The 21,705-nt window shown below is 39.3% G+C and overlaps 1 protein-coding gene across 1 annotated transcript; it reads left to right on the top strand.

The window, feature by feature from the left end:
• Positions 1-4,237: 4,237 nt before the first annotated feature.
• Positions 4,238-21,379, top strand: PEX2 (peroxisomal biogenesis factor 2). The gene is made up of 3 exons (XM_021688222.1): positions 4,238-4,438; positions 6,785-6,815; positions 19,946-21,379. The coding sequence occupies exon 3, from the start codon at positions 19,963-19,965 to the stop codon at positions 20,878-20,880; it is 918 nt and encodes a 305-aa protein (XP_021543897.1). The 5' UTR covers positions 4,238-4,438; positions 6,785-6,815; positions 19,946-19,962; the 3' UTR covers positions 20,881-21,379.
• Positions 21,380-21,705: the final 326 nt, after the last annotated feature.

Below are 21,705 nucleotides of genomic sequence, written 5' to 3'. Positions count from 1 at the left end.
AAGTAGAGTCTGGACGAAGTGCTTAAGGTGTACAATCAGATAACACTAGACACTAACAGTGCTAGAAAGATGGAAGTTATACTGGAGTGGGGAGAAATCAGTGTCTGAGAAAGGAGATAGCATTGTGGTATATTAAAAGAAAAATTTTAATTAAAAATTTATTTTTAATTTTAATTATATTTAAAAAAATCTTCCTTTATGAAGAGACCGAAATCACCTAAAGGAAACATTTTCTTTACAATTAACTACTGTTTTTAAATGTTGAATTGTCAATAATTATAGCTAGTAATAGCTTACTTTGTGAAGACACTGTTCTAAGTATTGTACATATAGGGCCTCATTTAATCCTCAAGTGTTATTATTAATTCAGTTTATTGTTAAGTGAGACCCACAGAGGTTTAGTAACTTGCCCAGGGTCATCCAGTAACTGGTAAAGGTAGAATTTGAATCCAGACATTGTGATGCCGAATCCCAAACTCATCACTATATCACTAACCATGTTTAGTAAATCCAGACATTCAGAAATAATTTTTACTGTGTTGTGGCTCAGAGCAGGCAGAGGCTCTGGAACCAGACTGTGTAGGTTCAAATCCTCACCCACCACTTAATAGCAGTGAGAAGTTAGGCAACAGACTTTCCCACTCTGCAATTGTTTTCCTATCTATAAATGGGGATAATAATAGTGCTTTTCTCCTAGGGCATTTCCGAGGATTAAATGAATAAATGCAGAAAAAGAGTTTAGAATAGTGCCTAGAACATATTACACATCCAGTAAAATTTACCTGTTATTATTAACATTATTCTATCCTAAAGTACTGAGAGTACTGGTAAGAAATGCCGTATATACCACATGGCCCCAATTAAGATCTGCAGTAGACAGAATAACGGCCTCTAAAAATGCCCACGCCCTTGGCCCTGGAACCTGTAAATATGCTACCTTACCATGGCACAAGGGACATGGCAGATGTGGTTAAGGTTATGGACTGTGAGATGGAGAGATTATCCAGGATTACCTAGGTAGGCCCAATCTAATTAGATTCTTACAAGACTGCAATTAGAAAACAACTGAAGAAAAGGTAAGAGAAATCATGAAAGGCTCTCAACCCAGCAGTGTTGGCCTTGAAGAAGAAGAGAGAGGGCCACAACCAAGGAATATGGATGGCTTGCAGAAGTTGGGGACATGCCCTCAGCTGATAAGCTGACCTGGAACCAATACTACCACAGCAAGGAATTGAATTCCGTCAACCTGAATAAACAAAAAAACAAATTCTTCTCTACACCCTGTAGAAAGAAACACAGACCTATGGACACCTTGATTTTGGCCCAGTGAGATCAAAGTTGGACTTCTGACTATGGAACCGTGTGACAATACACTGGTGGTGTTTTGAGCTGCTAACTTTGTGGTAATTTGTTACAGCAACAGTAGTAAACTAACATAAGATCTGTTTAACTTTTTCCTAAAAGACTCCAATATATTGATCTAAGAACTATGTAATATGCTAAAATGGATTTAACTTTTTAAAGTCAGCAATTTTAAACTATGTTAGGGGCATAAATCAATGTCTCCTGTACATTTCTATTATTAAATTCCTTAGAACCTAAAAGTTGCTGAAAGGCTAGAAGAAAGTATCATAAATAAGATGCTATTATAATTCTTTTCATCTTTTCTTTATAAAGAAATACTCTATTTTTTTCTTAAGTTCTCATAATTAATGGATGAATTAATTATACTTTGATTTTTTACTAATATATTTTAAGCCCATAGCCAAGTCCTAGTAAGACTCTTAATTAATATGTTGAGCAGGAACTTATAAATTCTAGGTTTAAACAATTAACATGTTGCATTTACAGAGGTAAAACACTCAAAAGGCAAATACAGCATGCTGTGGTTATCTACTTTTTCACTGTCTCTGAATTGGTACTCATTAGCTCCAAGACAGTAAGGACCATGTCTGGGTATCACCTTTGCAACACTGCTTAGCAATACTCCTGGCCCCCAGCAAGCTTCTGGTAAATAAAGGAATAAAAAACAAATGTATTTTTAAATTAAGTATAGAAAATTGGAAGCAAAGCTTCCCTGAAATTTCAGCTTACTAGCTCACTGGAAAAATAAAGAGGTATACTCTATCAAGAGGTTAAATGATAAAAGTTGGAGCTTATTTTAAATATTTTCAACCAAAATCTTAAATGCTCTACATGTTTTACATTCTTAATCAGATTCATTATACATAAGTCAAATATCTTGCTAGCTTGGTCCATTTATTATTATCAACAGCTATTGTGATGTTCATGTGACATACATAAGGTTCCATGAATTAGAGCTTGCCTTCTGAAAATGTCCTCTGTATTACTCTTTTTGGGGTGCTTTTTTCCCACTTCCATAAAAATTAAATGAAGCAAGTATATCTGCTGGCCTACCTGAAAAGTACAACATGGCTGCCTTCCTTCACAATTACTAAATGAAAGCCTTGGTCTTCTTCAAAAAAGATTTTCTTACCCTCCAGAACAACACCATTCAACATAAGTGTAACAGGAGCCACATACGTAATTTTAAATTTTCAAAAACATTCTCATTTCAACATGTCATCAATATAAAATGTACTAGGGCGCCTGGGTGGCTCAGTCGGTTAAGCGACTGCCTTCGGCTCAGGTCATGATCCTGGAGTCCTGGGATCGAGTCCCGCATCGGGCTCCCTGCTCGGCGGGGAGTCTGCTTCTCCCTCTGACCCTCCCCCCTCTCATGTGCTCTCTCTCTCTCTCATTCTCTCTGTCTCAAATAAATAAATAAAATCTTTAAAAAATATATATATGTATAAAATGAACTAGTTTACGTTCTTTTTTTTCCATTCTATATCCGTAGAAATCCAGTGTGCGTTTTACTTAGGCCTGTTTGGCCTACCCACACATCAGGTGGCTAGCAGCTACTGTATCAGCCAACTGCAGCTCTAGAAAAATCTCCCCTCCTGTGCCAAGTGAACTACACACCCTCTTAACTTGTAGCTACTACTCTGTCTCATCTGTACTGTTGGTTCATGTGCTGGGAAGGACTTTTAACTAATTCGGGAAACCATCAACATCATCCTTCTTGAGACTGCTTTTTCCAAGATCTCCTTAACGCATGGGAGACGACAAAACTGCAGGTATGTTAAATTGTACACCTTTGATGTAAAGATGAATTTGAGCAGTATTAAAATTCATTAATAAATGTTCTATTATCCATAATGTTTCATATTCTGTGGAACAGAATATGAATTCTGTTCCAAAGAAAATTATTTTTTAAAAAAGTAAAAGCTGTCTTGTGATACTGCTTCTACAGAATACGCTCTGGAACATGTTAACGGTACAGCTGTTGTAGGACTGTGTGCTCTTGGGGAGAAGAGGGTGTGAGGCAACAAAACGTTCCTAAGACCTACTATGTGCAGGAAGGTTTACCTACCTCTCTTCAAAGCTTAGAGCAAACCCTCTGGCCAAGACACTGGGGTCCATACTACAGAATCAGTAGGCAGTGACAATTCACGCTGCTACACGATTGCTGGTGAACTCTCAAAAAACACCTTCCCTCAGGCCCCAGTCCTAGAAATTCAGACTCAGTTACCCAGGGCTGGACGACCAGGCTGTCCGGGTTCTAACTGTTCCTGGGTGATTCAGACCGACCCTGCTGCGCTCGGGTGCTCACTCCCCCACGGTGCGAGCGCGTCGAGGCGACCCGCAGGGCCTCCCGGGCCGAAGCCGTGCAAGGCTGACGGCTAACTGGACGGGGCTACCCGCCTTCTAAGCCTGCAGAAGTCAACAAGCTACCCACCCTCGGCACGCACGTGCAGCAAAACCGCCCCTGCCCCGAAGCTGCCCACCCCTCCCCCAAGGGCTTCCCTCCCCAAGAGGCCATTCCGCTGTGAGCCCTCCACCCAGGGCGAGCCAGGAGCCCGGGAGCTGCGGAGGCACCCCGCTGCCACTCGGCGGCGCTGGTCTGGCCGCACGCCGCGTTGTCCAAGGGCAGGGAAAATCCTGCCCTCAGAGAGCCCCAGCTTCCCCGCGGCCTCTTGACACGGAGGCCTCTTCACGCACGGTCCCGACCCGGGGCTGACGGGTTCGCGACTATCCTGCCAATCAGATACGTTTTCCTCAGAGTGGCCAGCCGACCAATCACCGCGCGCGGGTGTCTTCTTCGGCTCTTCGGCCCTTCGGCCCTTCGGCCCTTCGGTTCTTCGGCGCTCGCTTCTGCTGGGCTGTCCGGGGCCTTCCGCCACGCTCGGAAGCTTAGTTCTCCTTGGTTTAATTTCCCCTTTTTTTCTCAGACACTTCCGGGTCCTGCGTCGCTCCGGAAGCCCGCGAGTTCCGGAAGCCTGGGTAATCCAGGTTTTGCTGGGAGAAACCAAGCTTCCCAGAGAATGTCTCAGAGAAAGTTACGTGGAACGGGGGCGTTTCGCACACTCCTAAGGTCAGTGTTTGCCCGAGAGAGCCGGAGTGCAAACCTGAGGTCTTGCTTACAGCCGGGAGGGCATGGAGTTTCACGACGTTGTCGCTGCCGCCCTTAGCTTGAGTTTCCCTGTTTATTGGCTTCCTGTTTTCCTGGAAGAAGCAAATCAGAGTCTGATTTGGGAAAGGCGATGAAGTAGGCCTGAGCTCCTAAAAATAGTCTTAGAATCGCACCGTTAAAAGAAAAAAGACAAACACAGCTAGACTTGAGTTCCTTTGCCTTCCACGAGAGGTGACTTTCTAAAACACTTCAAAATCTTTTCCGCGCACTTTTCGGTGGTGAGATTTACTTTTTAAGAATGCCTTAAAAATTACGCAGTGTCCAAACTACTTACTATCGCATGGCTCGTGTAAAGTGTTATATTTGGTACAAAAATAGAGGATGCTTAAGTTTCTAACATTTTTGAAAGCCTGTGAACTTAGACGCAGTTTTAATTTTCTTCGGGAGGAAGAGCTGTTGAGAACGTTCGTACGTTATTGCTTGCGATGAGTTTGTTATATTTAACATTGATTTCTGATAACTGAGAGTGTGAGAATAATTGACATTTTTCTTCTGGTGCTTTAAATTAAAAGTCATTGTTTCTTATTTCTTTAGGTTCCATTTTCCAAAAATACCACATTTAGTGAAAGGGCTTTTCCGGAGACCAAGTTGTTGAACGTCCACATCTAACGTGTTCTGGTATTCTGTGATGCCCCTTGCGAATTTTTTACCTTAACAATTACAGGCAATTGCAGGGAGTTTGAGATTTTATCCACACCACAATTTGCAGTCTAAACATCTTCCCCTAATGTGTTATCTTTAGTTAAACCTGAACAAAATAAACTTGGGATGGCTGACTTTTTTTTTTACTTTATCTTCCCTCTGATCTGCCCGTATTATCAATTACTTCCATCCAGAAACATTAGAGTTGAATGATTTGAGTCAGAAGGGGACTGGGAAAAAGAGAGATAGTGGAATTATTTAAAAAGTAAAAAAAAAAAAAAAAAAAAAGGACATATATGTATTTGTTATTATTTATTATACAGTTATTTTTTTTCCTTTAAAAAAAAAAAAGGAAGAAAATGGAAGTAACAGGACATAGTAAGGAGAATACTAGTCTAAGTCAAGAGAATTGAGTGTTAGTCCTGACTCTGGTTTCCTTTGACCAGCCCTACCTCGTGGCCTTATTCTCTTCATTTTTAGAAATTAGGGGTAGCATTCAATCTGTGGTTTTAAATATGTTCTGAAGAAGAATTCCTATAGAAATTTCCTGGAGCCACATAGGGGAGAGACAAAGCAAGCAGACACTCAACCTATTTTACAAGAGCAGCTATTGTATGTGTTCTGTTTGAAAAAAAGTGTTTCTGTTAAGAAATTTAAATTCATGTCTTAGACTAGATCTGTGTTTTATCTAGCATTATGATTCTGTTTCAGGTTACTCATTTGTATCCAGTGTGCATTCATTTGATTAGTAGTTTTTTTAATAGTAAAAGATACATTTGTAATTAATTCATTACTAAAAGCTACAAACAGGTCTATATTGTCTCATTTGTTTAATAAATACAAACTTCAAATTTAATTCTTTGTGATCAGAATCATAATTCTTTTTTTTTTCTCTCTTCCTTCTACCCTGGTATTTTAACCATAAAATTTTTGCTTATTTTTGAAGCTCATAATAATCTTTGCAATAGGAAGAGCAGGTATTTTCCATTTTACATATTCTGTAACTGGATCTTAAAGACATTAACAGTCTTTCCCAACATCACATTACTAGTAAATTTGCATTTTAAGTCTTAGCCCCATGTTTTCCTCACAGCATCAGGTAATTTTAAATTTTCCTTCTCTCTTGCACTTCACTGTGCTCAGGTTCCTATAGCACAAGGGAATTGTATGCCACATGCACAATCTTTCTTTCTGGACAAAAGTTCTGCTCTGAATCACTTGCTCCTTTTTTTCCTCCCTTGATTATTTTGGGCAACCTCGAAGCAAATTGGATGTCCCCTTTACCTCCTTCCTGTGAAATGACAGCAGTTTCTAAACATTCCGTGTTCCTCTTCAGTTCCTTTGGAATGTGGAAGAAACCTCTGGAGAAAAGCTCTGTACTGCTCCATTTGCCCCATGTAATCCTGGCACTGCAAATGCCAGCACTGTGATTTCTCTCCATGGAAGTGGAAACAGGGAAGAGGATGTCTAGCACCCTCTGTCCTTCCTATTGTGCAGTGTTAATCCACTTCTTTTCAATCTTTTACCATCTATACAATCAAAATGCCCTTTTCTATATTGCTTGTTACTCTATTTAATATGTTTTCTTTTTTTTTTTTTTTTCAGGCCTCTCCCTCCTTAACTGCCTGTCAATAAGGTGAGATAAAATTTCATCCCAGTTGTCTTCTTACTATTAAGACAAAAAAAAAAAAAAGCTGTAGAATAATTCTGTTTTGATTCTGCATAACTGTTCCCTTCTAATGTTAGATGAATTAGCATTGCTTCTGTCTTGCATATAGTATGTGTTCATAACAGTTAAATGAATATTCATGCCTCATCTTTTCACCCACATATTCCCTTTGTTCAAATTGGACATTCAGTCTCTTTGAATGGTTTTCTGACCACATGTATATAGTCAGGGAGAGAGAATGTACACAAGATGCATCCCAGGCAACATGGGCAACTTTACCACATTCCTTTACTTTCTTTCCCCATTTACAGTCTTGGGAGCTTGACTGGCAGTCTGGTCTTGTGAATGATCTTGAGGGAAAAAATTTTGTTTTGAGCTCTGCGGGATTGAATTTGTTCCAGGTTTACCACATATCCATACTAATTATTAACTTCCTTTGTGTGTTCAACAATTTCTCTACTGTTTACCAGAAATTTACTGATTGTTGTCTGACCTTAAACAGGTTGTTAATCTTCTCAAGCCTAACTTTTGTCTTCTAAAATGGACATGATAGTTTTTACTATGTTATGAGGATTAAGTGAGATAAAGAGTGTGAAGAAAACATAATGCCTCACAGATAATAATAATGTGTCACATGGTATTTCTTTCCCATTGGTAATACCTCTGTTCCTTTGTGGATATTTCCATGTTGTTTCTTTTTTTTTTTTTTTTTTTTAAGATTTATTTATTTGTCAGAGAGAGAGAGAGCGCGCGCACTCAAGCAGGGGGAGCAGCAGAGGCAGAGGGAGAAGCAGGCTCCCCACTGAGCAAGGAACCCGATGCGGGACTCGGGTCTCAGGGTCCTGGGATCATGACCTGAGCTGAAGGCAGAGGCTTAACCAACTGAGCTACCTAGGTGTCCTTCCATGTTGTCTTGAATGCCATAAAATATGCAATTAAACATGTGTGCCAATAATTTGCAAGTCATTTAAAATTCTCTTCTTAGGTTCTAGAGCCCTTTTCTAAATTTATAGAGCACTTAAAAGATCTAGTTGCTTCATGTGTTTCATGTGGCTCTTGTTTGTTCATCCTTGGATTGTAATTTTTGCTGTAAGTTCATGCCTATACTCTTAATCTCTTAGTGTTTAGCCTTTTAAAATAGCCCCATTTGCATGTCCTGTGGTATCCTCCTAAAGTGTTTATGTTCATCTTTTAGGCCCATCACCACCTTGTCAGTCCAGGACACTAGTTTGGAGCATGGCTCTGCCACTCGGCAGCACATAAACTAAAATAGTTGTGTGATTTTACACAAGTCAGCTAATCTCTCCGTGCTTCAGTTTCCTTGTTTTAAAACAAATGATAAAAGAACCTCTTTCATAATATTGGTAAGGATTAAATGATTTAATATTTAATTTTGCAAAGGATACTTAGCTGTGATAGTCCCTTGTTAGCACTTGATAACTGGTAAGTGGTATATATTTACTACAGTTGTAAACTCATAAGCTGGTGGGTATTGTCTTCCGGATGCTTTGCTATTTTTTTTTCTATGATTGTGTCTCCATCTCACATATTCTCTTCTGATTTCTCCACTTTTCTCTAGCCTTTTTGGCACTCAACATTATCATTTCTGCATTTGGAAATGGCAGTTCTTTTATTTTTTTTCCTCCTCTTCCAAGGATTCCTAAAATAGTTCTTATAAGGATTCTAAATAGGTAGACTTTTTACAGTTGATTTTTTGAAATTTATTTTTATATATTTTAACTGCTAGAGAGTATAGTGTGATAAAATGACTTGTCCAGAGTCACACAGCCTGTTGGTGAACCTAGTCTAAGATACAGAACTAATCAGTACCAGTTTAACTCTCTTTCCCTATATTCACTCAAACATCTGCTCTTTATTTTCACAACATGCTTTCTCTCTTAAAGACTCAGAAGTATCAACTTTCTGAAAGAAAAGATTGTGAGTAGCATGCTTCCCTCTTAAAAATGTATTTGTAAAGCTAGACCAAGGTATTGGAGATTCTGTTTTAAGGTTTAAAAAACCAGAGGGAAATGTTGGTTGGTGTTAGTTTTAGATACTTGAATAAGTATCTTAAATAAGTAAATGAAATAGGAAATACTCCATTTTATAAGACTAATTATAATCTTGATGATTGTAGTATTTGATTTCAGTTCCCTTTTCTCTCCAAATTAAAAAAATGTTATCTATATATCTGCTAGGGCAAGTTACTTATTGTTGCTCATCTTTTTGAGCAATTTATGCGATTTTAAAGTTTATCCTAGAAACATTTTGTTGTGTACTCACTGCCAGTCCCAAAAAGAAAAATCCTGTTTGGATTTTGATGAGGATTACATTTAAGTTAAGAGTAATTTAGAAGTCTAGCATCCACAACAGAAGTTTAAAATTACACATGTCTTGTCTGTATCCAAAAGAGTACAATTAGGATTTATAACATTAGATATCTATAAACTATTGAAACTTGGTTTATATTTGATGAAAGAGTAGAACAAAAGAGTAGTGACAAGTCATTTAGCAAGCCTGTGGCAGAAGTGGGATTTGAACTTCTAGTTGTTGATTTCTAGGCCTATTCACAGTGCCAGAGGTCACAGTGTCTTAATGAGTCTCAGTCATAGCTTTTTCTCTTTTGCTCATGTTTGAAATGTGTTCTGGGAATCGGTGTCCTGTTAAATCCCTCTTTGATGCATGTCCCATTTATTAGTATTGATTTCAATACAATGGACAGTAAATCTATCTGACTACACAAAGGAAATAAAATAGTAGGGTATAGGTTCAAAGCTTAAGATCTCCAGTTATAGAACTTGATTCACATAACCTGATAATATGAAACATTAGTTTAAATGTTTTTCAAACCTAAAAGGAAAAAATTAATATATTGTCTCATCCATTTGATTACTTGAACCCTCAGGATAGTGTGGCAGCAACATTGTCATACTAAAAATTAGTTGATTATTGTGGATCTAAGAAAGGATAGCCTGCCAGTGGGTGCATACATGGGTTTGATACCTTAGAGAATACTTGGGAATCACACGTTTCTGCTGACAAAGTTTACAGGACTGTAAATTTAAATGTAGAGTTTTTGTAGGCAGCATGCATTGACAAATATGCCTAATGGTAATACATCTAGTACTGAGAGTCTCGGAACAGGTCAATAATAATGTGTATATTGATAGCAGCAATGTAGGAGATGTTACTTGGTATTATAGCTAAAAATCCATGTTATCCCCTTAATCATAATTACATTAATATTGACAGGCCCTTGACAATACTCACATTATTATTGATAGATTTCTGTCAATAACATGTTTTAAATAAAATATATTCATTCATAATTTGTACTATACTCAGTAAAAGCCCTGAAATACATTCTGAAAATTCTTCCTTCTTTAGTGAGATACAGTCGTTTGTTTTGGTTTTGGAATGTGATATAGATGACAAAGTTTTATTTGGGGGAATGGAAAGCATAAAAAGAAAGGATGAGTTATTTTTTTTTTTTTTAAGATTTTATTTATTTATTTGACAGAGAGAGAGACAGCAAGAGGGAACACAAGCAGGGAGAGTGGGAGAGGGAGAAGCAGGCTTCCCGCTGAGCAGGGAGCCCGATGCGGGGCTCGATCCCAGGACCCTGGGATCATGACCTGAGCCGAAGGCAGATGCTTAACAACTGAGCCACCCAGGTGCCCCGAAAGGATGAGTTATTTAAGGATAGGTTTATATATCGCTGCTCTTAGTAAACGAATTTCAGTTGTCTTTTTTTTTTTTTTCTGTGAAAGAAAAGCAGTATGAGTTGTCTAGTGATAAAATGTCAGCAGGAGACCTTTTTAATAGTTTTTAGTTCTCGATCATTTTGTCTTAAACATATTTATGTGACAGGTTAATCACACTAACCCTATAGATGTGATAATTTGCCTTGAGCATCTTTTTCCCATATCCTTAACGTAGTAGTATCCTTCACTAAACACATATTGTGTAGTGCCAGTTACACTTTTAATTAATTATTTTTATGAGTCTCTTTGCATGGGACCATAAATGTTTCCCCCTGCATTGGCCCTTTAGAATCTTAAATTAGTACAGTTTGGGAAATGGGGATCGGGAAGGGAAAGGGTTATAGAATTGTGTATTAAAAGAATGAGATTTCATGGCAGAATAGGAAAAGGTATTGCCTGTTTTTGACATTCTGGAAAAATCAATTTGAATTAAATCTGATGGTGTTCGTTTCAATTCTGAACAATCCCAGCTTTAAAGAAAAAGATTAGTTTGTATTTTTTTTTTAACTATTCAAGTTGGAGCCTACTTTTGTGAAACTAGATACTAATCTACAAGAACCAATAATATGGGGATCGCTAAACCTTACTTAAACTAAATTCCTGAAGGTAAGTAGAAATAGACTGGCTAATAGTTGGGTGTGGATGGCAATCACTGTAACAGCATCAGGAAAGGAGGGTTTACAAAAAAAGCATTGGGGATTGTCGATTAAAAAATGTCAAGATGCCATAATCTTTTTTATTTTGATTAGTTCTTAATGAGGCAGGTCATTACTTTAACTTTTTCAGAAAGTTATTAGCACCTTCATTAAGGGCCTTGCATTGTTGCAGGAATCCTCTAACTGGTCTCTGGGAGCTGCAGCCTTCGTTTTCTTATTGAGCTTATGGAACTCTGCTATCAGATCCATCTTTTAAAAATATATCTCATTATGTCTCTTCTCTTCAGTGATTATTCATGCCTATGAAATCATTCTGGTTTCCCTACAGTGGGCTTTTGGCAGTGGGTTAACTCTTCAGCAGCCTCTCCTGCCGGCCTGTTTTGGTCAGTCATGGCAGATGACTTGGATCTTTGCTTCCAGGTAACAGGCACAGCCACAGTGAATGAGAATTAAATCACCAAGGAGGCAGCTTCTTTTGGAACCCATCCCAGTATCTCCCAGATAAACCATGGCCAGGTTTCATGGCTTCCACGTATATGGGGTTTGCACAACCTGTTCTTGTGTCTTGAATGCCATTTTTTTCTTTTCTGCCTGGGAAGTTTTGTGATCCTTCATGGTGTCTTCATATTTCAAGATTCATTCTTTGCCTCAGAGATCAATGGCTAGTCCTGATTACAGTAACATCCTATTTCTTTAAAAATGCTTGAATAAAAGGAAGTGAACTGAGAGTTAAATTTTTGGCTTGAATCCCTGGTACCTAGGAGATTGCCTGGCATTTGATAAGCGCTCAAAAAATATTAAATTGAGCCATTTGTCAGAGAATTAGGATTCACTAAAACACACTCCTTACATTATATTGAAAATAACTTTGTGACTTAAAGGCATTTATGATATTTTTCTGTGCTTTAGACCTATTATGGGCAAGTATTGTTGTACAGCAGTGGAGGGAAAAGGATTCCATGATCACGTTGATTGAACTTCTAGTTATTTCTATTTTATCAGTTTCTTCTACTCCTGGGCCCTCCCATCTCTAAAGCCAATATTCTAGAATAAATGTATCTGCCTGAAAGAGGAGAAAGGAAAGGAAGAGGAATGGAGTGTCCCATGTTAGTGATGAATCAAAATTGGATGCCTGTCTGGACTGCTTGTACCATGCCCCGTTCAGCAAAGCACCCTAGAGTCAGATATTATCAGTGTGCATTCCTGAAGTTTCTTTGCTTCCAGATAATAGGCATTACCATATCGATGAGGGTTAAATAACCAAGAGAGCAGGTCATGCTGGAACCCATCCCCATGCTCTCAGAATTCCCCCTCCATAATCTCATTTTAGATAAGATACAGGAGTGTGATGTGTTCCACTGAACCGTGTCTCTGCCCCTTCCACCTAGTCCCCCTACATGCTCACACATAAATGTTGTTCACTATTTAACTGCCACAATTATATTTTAATTTTGTAGTTAGTATTTCCTGGGAAAAAAGTTCTTTCACAGCAGATTGATTGAGGCATTAATATAAGTAATAATGAAAATTTCAGTCTTTTGAAATAAATTTGCCAAAACCAACTTGGAGTCTTTTTCTTCTTACGCCCATCCCTAGCCAAAGCAGCAATAATATAGTAATAATAATACTTTCCAGCTTCCAGACCACTTTCATAACATTATCTGGTTTAATCTCAACAACTTTGTTTGTGTGGTAGCTGTTCTTTCCAACTTTTTGAAGAATCTGAGGGAAGGGGTGCCTGCGTGGCGCAGTTGGTTAAGTATCAGACTCTTGGTTTCGGCTCAGGTCATGATCTCAAGGTCGTGAGATCAAGCCCCACCATCAGGACCCATGTTGGGCTCCACACTCAGCATGGAGTCTGCTTGAGATTCTCTCTCCCTCTGCCCCTCGTGTTCTCTCTCTCTCCCCCCCACCCCCCTCCCTAAAATTAAAAAGCAAAAAAGAATGAGGGTAATGACTTTTTCTAAGATCACATAGCAAGTAAGTGACAAAGCTGGAACTTGAGCTCAGGTCTGATTGATTTTAAATATGCTTTTTTTCTACTCTGTCACAGTTGCCTAAATAGGAATGTAAAGCAAAGGAGGAATATTCCACTTTAACTGTGGTGTGTAATGGACAGTGTCTGTTCTATGTTTACAACTAAAAGAAGTTACAAAAATGACTAAAATGTTGGAAAATAAAACCTGAAACAAAAAATAGAGAAATCATTCATCTGGAAAGGCAAAGGCTAAAGAACAGTTTAATGATGGTCTTTTGGTCCATTAAAGAGTCTTACCGTGGCGGGGGGTGGGGGGAAGATCAAGCCCAGCTGTTCTTAATCTACACTGAGGCCAGGCCTGGGGAGAAAAAGAGGAAAGAAAAAAATGTTAAACTGTAACAGAAGGGATAAAGAATTTTTCGATAATAAGGATTGTTAAATATTGGATTGGTTAGAGTGTGTTAAGTCTCCTTTTCTGGCAGCCATTAAAAATTCCTATCTTTGCTAAATGTTAAGTATGATTCCTCCAGAAATGAAGTATTTGAAATGGCTGATTCTTCTGAGAAAACACTCCCTCAGACCAGTTTTTCACTAAATACAAGTAAGGAACCTGAGGAGGAGAAGGCTTCACTCACCATCCAGTTCATCTAGATGCTCTCATATAGTATTCAGTCAGTATACCAATTAACTACCAAACTACCCATTCTATTGCACATAGATTCAACAAACATTTACTGAGCAACTACTATGAGCCCATCTTTGTAGTATAGTCTATAATTAATAACATGTCCATCAGCCACAATGCAGAACTGATTATGACTCTAGTATTTAAAGATACATGAATTGGTGGGGCACCTGGGTGGCTCAGTTGTTAAGTGTCTGCCTTCGACTCAGGTCATGATCCCGGGGTCCTGGGATCGAGCCCCGCATCGGGCTCCCTGCTCAGCGGGAAGCCTGCGTCTCCCTCTCCCACTCCCCCTGCTTGTGTTCCCTCTCTCGCTGTGTCTCTCTCTGTCAAATAAATAAATAAAATCTTTAAAAAAATAAAGATACATGAATTGGCGTAACTGGTCCTCTAACACAAGCCATGTATTTTATCTGATACTCAATTGAAAAGAAACAGCTATCCAGTCCAATTTTGGGGATGTGAGAGAGGTAAGAGGAGGGAACTGGTAGTGTTAGACTTCTATCCGTGTCCAATATGGTCAGAGCCTTTCAAGGGTAATTTGACAATAAGAGATCTTCCCTTATCTTGCTGACCACAGAATATGAAATCTGGGGAAGATAGAGAGTTGTAGACACTATGGTAGTAGAGGGGTCACATGTTAATATTTCCACATACCATGAATGATTGTAGAATTTTGCATGAGGAAAACTGAGCTAGAAATCAGTCTCTTTTTAGGTGGCAGGTGCTTTGAGAAATAAGTATAAGATAAGGCACTTTCCCTTAACTAGTTTACAGATAAACTATGGAAAGAAGATGTACTGACATGACTGAAATCACAGGACAGTTGGGTGAGGGATCAAGTGAGTGACACAGTGAGTGGCACAGACAGTTGCTGTCAGAGTTAAAGGTAGTGATAATAGGAGTTGGAGATAGTTATGAAGGTTTCACAGAGAATGTTGAAATAGAGTTGGAATGTGAAGGGCAGAGAGTTGTGGCAGTGGGAAGAGTTGGCAGGAAAGGTGAGTATTTTAGGTACGTGAGAAGAGGCACAGAGTCAGGACTGAGGCATGGAATTAAGGACTCCACTAGAGAGTAGTGGCTTGTTTGCTTGCAGAGATAGAGACAGAATTGGGCTAGGTTGCATCTGAGAAGTTTGTACTTTATCCCAGAGGTAATAATGAGGTAAGAAAGAGATGATTTGGTAAATGTAGGCAAATAATTTTGTGGATTTTAATTTGCTTCTGGGGTTTAAAAAAAAAATGTTCTGTTTGTTTCCTTCAATTACATAATGCATATAAGTTAGAGAAAATGTGTAAACTGCAGAAAAAGTGAGAAAAATGGATTTTGGGATTCTTTTTCTCTTGAGATAGTTTCAAAATGTTACATACTGCCTTTGAGAACCTGCGATACCGTATACCTCTGTTACTACCCTAGTTGTCCATTTACTTCCCTGCTTCCCTTACTAGACCTTGGTTAGGGTCCTTAAGTGAGAACCAGAATGTTTTGTTTATCTCTGCATCCCAAGCACCCAGCGGGGCTAGGATGTATTGATGTCCATAGAGTTTATGGAATTCATGAGTAGTCTCTAATCTCACAAGGTCCACTTAACCGAAGAAAGGGAGAGCCAGAGTCAGTGCAAGATTTGTAACAGCCACTGTGGGTACAGGGATGAGAACTAAATAGAAATGAGTGGGAGGGCTGGCAGACAGCATGGAGCTATATGGATGGTAGATATGCCAGAAGAATTACGAAGTTCGCTTTGAAGTGGACTAGCCCATTCATTCTCAGCATCACTGGGAAGCTTGTTAGAAATGCAAATTCTTGGCTCCCATTCCAGGCTTACTGATTCAGAAACTCTGGAACTGAAATACTGCAATGTAAGAAATCCAGGTGATCATGATAAATGCTCAAGTTTGAAAACCACTAGCTGAGAAGAACAGTGAGACAGCAGGACTGATGGTGAAGATTGCAGCATAGAAAGATTGAAAGCCCAAAGATGTACGTGATGCCAGTGAACAAAACCAATGAACAACCATGCTAGCTGGAACAGGAAAACTATGAGAATAAGATTATATTATTACAAAGAAAGCTGAGCATGGTTTTTTTTTTTTAAAGATTTATTTATTTATTTATATTTATTTGAGAGAGCGAGAATGAGAGAGAGAGAGCACATGAGAGGGGGGAGGGTCAGAGGGAGAAGCAGGCTCCCCGCTGAGCAGGGAGCCCGATGCGGGACTCGATCCCAGGACTCCAGGATCATGACCTGAGCCAAAGGCGGTCGCCCAACCAACTGAGCCACCCAGGCGCCCCGAAAGCTGAGCATGTTTTAAGTGGGCAGGATCTACTGCTCTTGCTTAATTAGTTCACTGCCTTCCTGATCTTAGTGTTTAAGTAAATCAAGTAGATTTAAAGTAGATTAGTCCTACGAGAGGGACCCCTCACTCAAAATCTCCACCCAGATTTTTTCTCCTATCTCCATACAACTGCCTACTGAGCTCTAGCTGTCTCATAGGAGCCTCAGATCTCTAACACTACTGTAATTATTACCTCTCCTTCAAACCTGTATCACTGCATGTGTTTCCTATTTCAGAGAATTGGACTACCATCCACTCAATTACTCAAGTCAGTTATTCTTGGCTTATTTCTCATTAAATCGTGTCACTTCTAACTTCTCATAGCTTTAGAGATACCTATTTTTCTCCATCCCTACTGATACCCTTATAGTTTAGACCATCGGGACTTTCTCATTGATCACTTTAATAATCATGTAACAGTCATCTTAACTTGTCTCTCTGCCTCGAGTCTTTTCAGCTTCAAATCCATTCTGAATGTGGCCAGAACAAGCTGTCTAAAATGCAGATTTGATTAGTTCTTTTCTTAAACTATCCAGTGGCTCCCCATTAACATCTTGATAAAATACAGCCTCCTCAATTTGGCCTTTACTATTGGTCTCCTGCCTTCCTTTCCAGCCCTTTGTCCTTGCACCTTCAGTCCTTGTCGCCTGCTCTCCCTCTGCTTGGAATAGCTTTCCTTTACCTTCCTTTACCAGGCTGACACTACTAATCTTTCAGGTAGCTGCCTAGATATTAGCTCTCTGTGAAGCCTTCTCTGAACTTCTGAGGTCTAGTGTCAGAAATAATGCCCTGGGGGCGCCTGGGTGGCTCAGTCGTTAAGCGTCTGCCTACGGCTCAGGTCATGATCACAGGGTCCTGGGATCGAGCCCCACATCGGGCTCCCTGCTCGGCAGGAAGCCTGCTTCTCCCTCTCCCACTCCCCCTGCTTGTGTCTCTCTCTCTGTGTCTCTCGCTGTCAAATAAATAAATAAAATCTTTAAAAAAAAAAAAAAAAAAGAAATAATGCCCTGGATTTCCCCTTGCATATCACTCCTAACACCTTATTGTAATTGCCTGTTTATTATTTTATACAGCACATTCTTACCCACCCCTCACCTCACTACATTGTAGTCTCCACAAGGGGTTGAGACTGTGTCAGTTTACTATTGTATCAGTAACTGGTAAACAGCCAGTGTACAACAAATGTGTTGAAATAGGTAGTAATCAATGGTCCAGATATGATAATATGAAATAGTTTTAAAGGCTACTGGGTAGGAATTTGTATTTTCTATCCTTCAGCTACCCCTGACTTTATCCTATTCATCTAGTCTGTGTAGTATACATTACATGTACTGGGTGCTATGCTGGTTGCTAAGATTCAACTGTAACAAGACTCAGTCTTTGCAACAGGGTTTATCCTCTAGTGGAGGAAATAGATGATTTAAAAAGTAGCCTGTGTACAGTACATAAGGGCCAAGAAGTTGGAAGAATGGAGTGCTAAGGGAACAACTAGAAGAGGCAGCCAACCCAAGTTTGGAGAGTCAGGAGGAAGTGATACCTAAACCACTATTAAAAATTTAGGACTTAAAAACTGAAAACTGAGTTTTTCAAGTAAAGAACAGGAACATACTGTTCCAGATGGAGGGAACAGACCATAAATGTTCACTAGGGAACAAGAGAAGGGGGCACCTTATGACTTAGAGGTCAACTGATAAGGAAAGAAAGCAAGCTGGGGTAGTTTGGGAGGCTTGTGTGTTTGAACAACTGCAGTGTGGGAAATGCACTGAAAAAGGCAAAAGGTGGGATAGACCAATTAGATGTAATCCAGCAGAGAGATGAGAGCTGCTGAATTTAGGAAGAGGCCTGCAGGGGATAGAGTAGTGAATGGATTAGAAAAATATTTGGGGCAAAGAGCAGAACCTTGGGGATTGATGAGATTTGTAGAGAGAAGAAAGGGAACTTGGTTCTAACCCCCTTCCTCTTTTCCTGTAGCTCCTGGCTAGTATGAGGCAAGGATTTCACAGAACTTGCAGCAAATATCTCCCCTGCTATAGCTCTAAGCTGTGAAATTTTGAGGGAGCTGTAGGAAGGGGAAAAAAGTGAGATCATCCCAGAAGGCAGATAACGTTTATGGGAGAGAAACATTCCTGTCAAATATCTAGATTGAGAGGAAAGCAGTAGTATACACCTATTATTCAGTAGGCACTTTTGTTTCCTATACTTGAACTTGTTAAGCATGTAGTCTTCTGCCACTGAGTCATCTAGGATCCATGTGTAATTTAAAAACATCCCTCTGCAAAACCTCTTTAACTGTCAGAAAACAAAAACCTCTTTAATTGTCAAGGACATTCCCAGTTTCAAGAGGTACAACTTTATTTTAGGGTATACCTTTCAGTCCTTTAACTTCTAACAAATTACATATAATATCTTTTTAGTAAAAATCATAAATAGAATTTGAAAGGACCCTAGAGGTCATTTTATCTTTGGCCTTCAGTTTTGTAAGTGAAAAAAATAAAGCAGAACTAGGTGAAGTGACTTGTCCAAGATCACAACTGCCACGCTGTCAGTGACAGTGAACTTCAGTGGGACACCTGCCTCCCTCTGTAACTTAGTGTTCTATTAGTGCACTAGGCCTTTTGAAGGTCTGGAAATCATGCATGATCAAGATCAAGCTCTATGTGTTCAGGGCCCATTTTAGAAACTCAATTTAAACAGATTTCTTGTCATAGTTTGGATTTACCAGTTTTTTAATAATAAGTAAAATATCTAAACTGGTTTGTACACTCCTTGATGATAGCAGCCAGAGTGTTTTAATCACTGTGGCTTGTACATAATAGGCATTTAATAAGTGTGTTTTGAATGAGTCAGATATAACTAGCTAACAACTAATCAGCTTTTTCTATTTCATTTAAAAGATTTTTGTCTCCTTAGCACCTCTGTGATTCCTTATTTTTTTTTATGAAATGGTCTTAGTATATATTTTTACATTATAGTTTTCTTAGAAAACTGTATGATGTGTATCTTCTTAATGTCTGAATAACAGCATTTCTGCATTCATGTTGTTTTGTGCTAGTATTTATCTTCTGCCATAGTGTGATAGCATAATAAACACTGTTCATTTAATTTTTTCTCCTAACTTTATGGATATAAAACATATTTCAGAAAGATTAAATGACTTGTTAAAAAATATATACCTTTGGAGTCAGTAGAAGTGCTGGCAATTAACCTGAGGTCTTGACTTATATCCGTTGGAATGTTCCATAGAGTTCACTGTATTTACTAAGTTCATGTATTTCTCCATTAGTCATGTTGTTATTTAGCTTCATCACTGTTAGTATCAGGATTTTATGATCTCCCTGCTAATTGACCGAGGAGGATTACTTGGATGTAATTTGTGGAAAAAGGATGCAACTTGCTACAACCTGTTATTCTTTTGATGAGGAGGGTCCAAAAAAAAAAAAAGAAAAAAAAAAAAAAAGAAAAAGAATAGCAAAGAAAAGAAGGGAGGGAGGAGGGAAGGGAGAAAGAGAAGGTTCCATGTAAGAGGTGATTGACTGTTCACTGCTGTTTGACACCTACCGCCAGCTCCATTTTCAGTGGGCCCTGGTCATTTGTGCATCACAATTTTAGATGTGTAAGTTAAGGAGATGGTACAAGCTTACAAATGTTTGATGTTCCCTAATTGTACTTTACCCCTAGAGACCTTCAAAGAAGACATGGCTTCCAGAGAAGAGAACACGAAAAGGACAAACAGAGTGCTAAGAATAAGTCAGTTGGATGCACTTGAACTGAACAAGGCCCTGGAGCAGCTGGTTTGGTCCCAGTTTTCTCAGTGCTTTCATGGATTTAAGCCAGGGCTATTAGCCCACTTTGAACCAGAGGTGAAAGCGTTCTTGTGGCTTTTCTTGTGGCGATTCACCGTCTACTCTAAAAATGCCACCGTGGGACAATCCGTTTTGAATATTCAGTACAAAAATGATTTTTCCCCAAAGCTGAGGTACCAGCCACCGAGTAAGAATCAGAAGCTGTGGTATGCTGTGTGTACGATTGGCGGCACGTGGCTGGAAGAGCGCTGCTATGACCTGTTTCGAAACCGTCATTTGGCATCATTTGGGAAAGCCAGGCAGTGTGTGAATGTCATAGTTGGACTTTTGAAATTAGGTGGGCTGATTAATTTCCTGATTTTCCTTCAGAGGGGCAAGTTTGCAACTTTGACAGAACGTCTCCTGGGCATTCGTTCTGTGTTTTGCAAGCCCCAAAACATACGTGAAGTTGGCTTTGAGTATATGAATAGGGAACTTCTCTGGCATGGTTTTGCTGAGTTCCTGATTTTTCTCTTACCACTTATTGATATCCAGAAGTTGAAAGCTAAGTTGTCTTCATGGTGTATTCCTCTTACTGGTGCTCCTAATAGTGACAGTACATTAGCCACCAGCGGCAAACAGTGTTCTCTGTGTGGAGAGTGGCCCACCATGCCTCACACCATAGGATGTGAGCATATCTTCTGTTACTACTGTGTGAAGAGTAGTTTCTTATTTGACACGTACTTTACCTGTCCTAAGTGTGGCGCAGAGGTACACGGTGTGCAGCCACTGAAATCAGGAATCGAGGTGTCAGAAGTCAGTGCTCTTTAAAAACTAAGATTGTTTCCTTTGAGGAAGACTGTTACTTGTTCAAATCCTTAGTATTAGTCATCCTGAGCATAGTGTTTAGGTGTCTTTTATGAGGGGATGTGCTTCTCCAGCCACTGTCTTCTGTTCCTTTCCAAGCATGATGAAATTCTAATCACTAGAAACCACATGATTCTGAACATATTAGGTAAACAATAATGTGTTACTTTAAATCATTGCATTCAATTTTTAATGTTGAGAATAATGGACAGTTTTTGTCAGACTACTAAAAATGCTCTTTCGTTTTGCTACTTCCTAAAAAGAGGTTACATTCTAAAATGATTTCAGAGACTCTGGGATAAGTGTGTATTTATTTTCAGAGATGGCGTTATAACATCATAATCTGACAATGATAAGACCCTATTGTTTTGAGCCTTAAGATCTAGTGCCCCAGGGGCGCCTGGGTGGCTCAGATGGTTAAGCGTCTGCCTTCGGCTCAGGTCATGATCCCAGGGTCCTGGGATCAAGTCCCGCATCGGGCTCTCTGCTCCTTGGGAGCCTGCTTCTCCCTCTGCCTCTCTCTCTGTCTCTCATGAATAAGTAAATAAATAAAATCTTTAAAAAAAAAAAAAAAAAAAAAAGATCTAGTGCCCCAGTTGTAATTTTAAGCTTTTCTCTAAAACCTGTTTTTGAGGGGTTCTGTTGGCTTCATTCTCGGGCAGAATGATGGCCACCAGGAGCTCCAGACTGATGTTCTGCCAGCTTTCTGATCCCCTGGGAATGAGAGCTTCTTGCGTAATAGTTCCGGCTAAGTCCAAGACCTCATTGTCTTTGGTCTGCCTGGGATTA

Source organism: Neomonachus schauinslandi, chromosome 4, assembly GCF_002201575.2.
Source record: "Neomonachus schauinslandi chromosome 4, ASM220157v2, whole genome shotgun sequence".
NCBI lineage: Eukaryota > Metazoa > Chordata > Mammalia > Carnivora > Phocidae > Neomonachus > Neomonachus schauinslandi.
This window is presented reverse-complemented; position numbering and strand designations above follow the sequence as displayed.

Excerpts from the sequence above, each read along its gene's own strand:
- PEX2 (XM_021688222.1), top strand. The coding sequence starts at position 19,963 with ATGGCTTCCAGAGAAGAGAACACGAAAAGGACAAACAGAGTGCTAAGA.